At 45.2% G+C, this 5,203-nt stretch overlaps 1 protein-coding gene across 1 annotated transcript; it reads left to right on the top strand.

The window, feature by feature from the left end:
* The first annotated feature begins 516 nt into the window (after window positions 1-516).
* Window positions 517-4,995, top strand: NKX6-1 (NK6 homeobox 1). The gene is made up of 3 exons (XM_039845528.1): window positions 517-649; window positions 1,103-1,275; window positions 3,499-4,995. The coding sequence occupies exons 1-3, from the start codon at window positions 517-519 to the stop codon at window positions 3,751-3,753; spliced, it is 561 nt and encodes a 186-aa protein (XP_039701462.1). The 3' UTR covers window positions 3,754-4,995.
* Window positions 4,996-5,203: the final 208 nt, after the last annotated feature.

Raw genomic sequence — 5,203 nt, 5'->3', positions numbered from 1 at the left:
CACTTCGCGCTCGCCCCCCCCCCCGAGTACAGTAAGCGCGAGTGAACCCATTGAAGACAGGCTCGCGGCTCCCCACCGCTGGGCCCTCGCTTTTCCACCTGCGTTGGCCCTGGGGGGCAGGGGCGCGTTCGGCCCAGGCATAATGAAAGGCATAGTGGCCCTCAGCATCCTAACACGAGAAAGAACCAGTGGAAGAACAAGGTGATGGGACAAGGACCTGGAAAAATGCAGCATCTCTCAGGGACCTTGCTTGAAACCAGCCGAGTTGCCCCGGAATCACTCTAATATGGGTAGTTGGCCACCGCACCCTGGAACCTCCCAGACTCCCAGGTGGCGTTCGGGAGCCAGCCCCAGGTCCTTTTCTCGCTCTGTTCTTTGCTTTTGACCGAGTGCCTGAAGTTTTTTCTAGGTCTCCGGATCTCTTTAGTGTTGTTGAGCAGTAGTAACTAAGAGAAGTTGCGAGAGCCTAGTGGAGGCTCCCTTGGGAAGCCTCGGGACAGAGGGCGGTCCAGGCGGATGAGGGTGTTGAGGAGAAGCTATTGTATTCGTTTCGATGGCCAAGTAGGGACCGCCAACAAAGGCGGCGCCCCCTCCCCCTCGGGCGCAGCAGCGTTAGACTTAGGGCCGATTTCGCTCTCTTGTGTGCAAAGTACAAGGAACCTTTTGTTGCGTTGGCACAGGTTAGGAAAGCTTACAGGGAAAAAAAAAACTAGTCATCCTCATGCAAAGGCTTCGGGGCCAAGCGAGCACCCACTGGACGAGAAGGCTAGAGCGGCCTTTTCCCCGCACTTCTCAATTCACTAAGGCCTAGCTGTTCAGCTCCGGCAAACTTTACCAATGTGTTCCCTGGATCTTTGACGTCGGTGTTGGGCAGAAGGTTATTTACTGCTGCTCCAGACATACCCAGCTTTTAAAAAACAGGTGGGATAAAAAGGCAAAGGGGAGGCGAGGTGGGACTGGAAGCACCACGACGCTTCTGGTACCTGCCGCGGAATAAGCTTTACTTTCCCACCAAAACATTGTTTTGGGAGTTTGTTTCATTTCACTGGAGCCTCCTGTAACCGATTATTTTCACTCTGTTCTTGTTTATCCATTCTCTCAGATCAAGGATCCATTTTGTTGGACAAAGACGGGAAGAGAAAACACACGAGACCTACGTTCTCCGGCCAGCAGATCTTTGCCCTGGAGAAGACTTTTGAACAAACGAAATACTTGGCAGGGCCCGAGAGGGCCCGCTTGGCGTATTCTTTGGGGATGACGGAGAGTCAGGTCAAGGTGAGTGGACCTTGCAAACCTCCAAGGATAGCCACCCCCCGTTTACCGTAGCTCGCGCGCGCACGCACACGTATACACCAATTTAACAACCAGCCGCCTGGGGTGCGGGTCTGAGGAGTCTGGGGAGAAGATGGGATCAGCAAAGGGGGTCGGGGTGGGGTTACAAAGGCTCTAGGAACTCCCAGGAGGTCAAACTGTTGATGAACAAAAGGAATCAAGCCCCCCCGCCTTTGAAATTAGGTTAATCTAGATAGCAGCATGTGCTGGGGAACTCGCCATTATTAGAGAATAAAAGCATTACATAAATATCAGCCCTGAGAATAGATCAGGCCAGTTAGATAGCTTCTATTAATTCTGTTTGTAAAGATATTCAATCTTTTGTTGGTCAATTCAGGCTCCACGAGTTATATAATTTCTTAATATAGATCAGCGTTATAGTGCTACTATATTAACTTGCAGGTTTAAAAAAATAAATCCACAGGATCTAACCAGTTAGCATGAATGACTCTGCTTTTAGTTTACTGAAGGCAGTCACTTTGGAACAGTAATTTTCTAAATGAATTGACAAGGTTATTAATTTATTATGAAACTGAATCCTGTTTAAAATAAGTTTATCAACATATGTGGTATTTTATCATTTATGACAACATTTATAATTAAAATTTTACTTTGCTTGTAATATATTTCCAGAGAATAAAATTTTAGAAATGTTTCCTTAAAAACAAAGGAATTGAGCCAGCTAGATAAATTAAATCTAGTGGTTTCCTATATTTCCAGTACTCTCTTTTGTTCCTTTTCTTCATTTGTTAGAGTTGGTTTTTTTTAGGGGGCTGTGTTTGTGTGTTTTAAGTCCATTTTCATTAGTCTAATCATTGCTGTTTAAGTAAGAATAACTGTTAACAATGTCTTCTGGTTAGAGTGTATGTTCCCCTGGACAAGCATCATAAAATGCATTTCAGAAGTGATTTTGTATGTGACCATTAGAATACTATCACAGTTAAAATTATTTTTGCAGTGGTTGGTACATAGCCTGCCACAGTAATCTGGAGGTCTCCATTTGTCACCGTAAATATGTCTGCTGGCTCGAAGTGAATTATTATAGCAGTATAAAGAAAATCAAAATCACTTTCTTAACAATTCTGATTCTTTAGATAAAATACGTAACAGATGGGAAAATAGATGAGAAGCATAAAGAGAGGATAATTCAATATCTTTGGGAAATTGGTTGCTTATTGCTGATGCTTTAGGTTAATGTGTGTCAAACATGTTGTCAAAATATCGTGAATATGCTTAAATATTTTTATATAAAATGAATGGTGGAGAGGAACAATATTAAAGTAATATTTGAAAGACTAGACATGCTAATAGAAGGAAATAATGTAATTGTCAACATTTCATTTTTAAAAAAGTAACTGATGAAACTCTAGTCTTGACTTTGGTTTTATAAAAAACATTAAACCAGACACACACACACATCACCACCACCACCACCACTACCACCACCACCATTGCGATGATTTTGACTAGGCTATTAAATATTTTCATGCATTTATATTGGTTATTGTTGGTGATGTGAGGTTTCTATTTTGGCAGATTAAAAAAAAAACTTTACATCATGTGCTGCAAGGGTAAATTGGGAGGGGTGTTTACTTACCATGTTTGTGTGTATTCAGACCTGAGATTAAGCGAAACAGACATATCCAAAAGTGAAAAGGAGAATGAAGATAATTGGGATAAATGCTATTCTCTCTCCCACAAATCACACGAAAAATCAAGTACACTTAGATTATTTGGAATACGTTAATCTAAGTAAATAATATAACGAAAAAATCACCGTTATTATGGGGCAGCTTTTCAAAGGGGAAAAGTTTTCTACTTTAAACTAGAAAGTAGGAAGCGCACTCATTTTTTGGGAAACTCATTTTAAGTGTCCAAGTTTTTTCTCTTCTGAGAAATGGCTCACTGACAACCTCAATACTCTTGTGTTACCATCGCTATGGCAACGGCAGTCAGTTTGTTGCTGTCTGTTACTCAGAGGAACCTGGGGCAATGGAGACTGAATTTGACGGCCCAGACAAGGGAGGTCTCTGAGGGAGGGTGGCAAGCTGTCAGGGGCCCGCAGGAGCGACATCGGGTTGCGGGGGAAGTAGCACTACTGGGATCTGCTCGCGTTAAATTCCTGCCGCCATTGTCTCCCCTCTCCTTCCCTGGTTCGGGCCACAGGTCTGGTTCCAGAACCGCCGGACCAAGTGGAGGAAGAAGCACGCGGCAGAGATGGCCACGGCCAAGAAGAAGCAGGACTCGGAGACCGAGCGGCTCAAGGGGGCCTCGGAGAACGAGGAGGAGGACGACGACTACAACAAGCCGCTGGACCCCAACTCGGACGACGAGAAAATCACACAGCTGCTGAAGAAGCACAAGTCCGGCGGCGGCGGCGGCCTCCTGCTGCACGCGTCCGAGACTGAGGGCTCGTCCTGAGCGCCTGCCGCCCGGCCTTGCCGCCCCTCTCCCCGAGGGGCCCTTTGCTATTTTCTGAGATGTACATATCTATTTTTTTAACCTAGAAGTTGAGGGGGGTGGAGGAGAGAGACTCGGGGGTTGATGAGGCTGAAAACACCATGAAATGCACTGTGAGAACGACGCAACCGAAACTCGCAGCTGGGTCCCCCTCCCAGCCGGGTTGGGTCTTTTAGTCCCGCACGCCCCCCCAGGAGGGAGCGGCCTCAGCGTCCGCCAGCCCACGCGCCCCTTCCCTGACGGATCCCGACGGGTCCTGACCCCCGCGCACGGCGGGGTGGGGGCGCAGGGACGGGTTCTCCAGAATCAGCACCCACTGCGCGCGGGACCTCGGAGCTTCGCGGGCGGGCGGCCGCCGCAGACGGGAAGAGGGACGTTTCTCCCCCCACAAACTGCTGTGCGGACCAAAGTAACCTGTTGAAGGCCCTTTGTAAATAAATCGTGAGTCACACTGACTAGAAGTTACTTTATTGTGAATATTTAAAATGTAAAGTGCTTTTTTGAATTTCGTATAAAAAGATAGACCTCCTCCTTCCTTCTACCGGTCCCCTTTTAAGAGTTATTCAAACCATTCGTTCCCCTTTTATTTTGAACTTGAGAAGCGTAGAAATGAATGTTCTCGGCCTCCCTCTCCTCTCGCTCCTCTGCCGGGTTTGGGTTTGTTGGATCTCACTTTCTCCCTCATGCCTTCCATCTCTTCCCCCACCGCCCCCTGGCTCCGCGCCCGCCTCCCGCCTCCAGGACTTGAAGTAGAAGACATGGAACTACGGAAGGCCTCAGACCTGCCTCTCCGTTCCTTTCTGAAATTGCACAGTCGTTTGTTGCTATTTATTAGTGATTTGAAGAAAGTATTGGGGAGGGAGGGGCTACAATAGCTTGTATTTAATTTAACTCCTTTCTGATAAAAATGCGTGTTAAAGTAGATGGTGGGAATTGTTACAACTGCTCTGGGTCAGAAACATAAAAATCCATTTAGTTGCTGTAATTGAATTTGAAGTGTTTTGTATCATAAGGATACTATAGACTATGTAAATTGTTTTCTTTTTTTAAGCTAATAACAGTTGATATATTAGCATCTTTAACCTTTATTAATTTATATAAGGAATTCGGTTTGTAAAGAGAAAGAAATCCCCTTTGCAAGACCAGTTAAATGTAATGCACTTTCTGTTTCAAAGGATAAATCAAATTAAAAAAGTTTGAAGACGTCTATTGCGTGGAGTGAAAGGATACAGATAATCTGATCTCATCAGAGATCTCAAATAAAAGTCAAGACCACAAAAATTTTTACATTGGTTTCTTGGGTAAAATAGTTGTCACATCATCATCATCATCATCATCATCATCATCATCATTATTATTATTATTATTATTAATTTGGAAGAGTCGGGTCACATCTCATTCTTTTGGACTG

This window comes from Pteropus medius, unplaced genomic scaffold (genome assembly GCF_902729225.1).
Source record: "Pteropus medius unplaced genomic scaffold, Ma_sr-lr_union100, whole genome shotgun sequence".
NCBI classification, from domain to species: domain Eukaryota; kingdom Metazoa; phylum Chordata; class Mammalia; order Chiroptera; family Pteropodidae; genus Pteropus; species Pteropus medius.
The sequence above is the reverse complement of the archived record's forward strand: the minus strand, read 5'-3'. Positions and strand labels throughout refer to the sequence as shown.

What these genes read in the sequence shown, in the direction of transcription:
- NKX6-1 (XM_039845528.1), top strand. Translation starts at nt 517, where the DNA reads ATGAGGGTGTTGAGGAGAAGCTATTGTATTCGTTTCGATGGCCAAGTA. An exon ending in TTCGCTCTCTTGTGTGCAAA is followed by an intron (nt 650 to 1,102) that starts GTACAAGGAACC and finishes CCATTCTCTCAG; the next exon opens with ATCAAGGATCCATTTTGTTG. An exon ending in TGACGGAGAGTCAGGTCAAG is followed by an intron (nt 1,276 to 3,498) that starts GTGAGTGGACCT and finishes TTCGGGCCACAG; the next exon opens with GTCTGGTTCCAGAACCGCCG.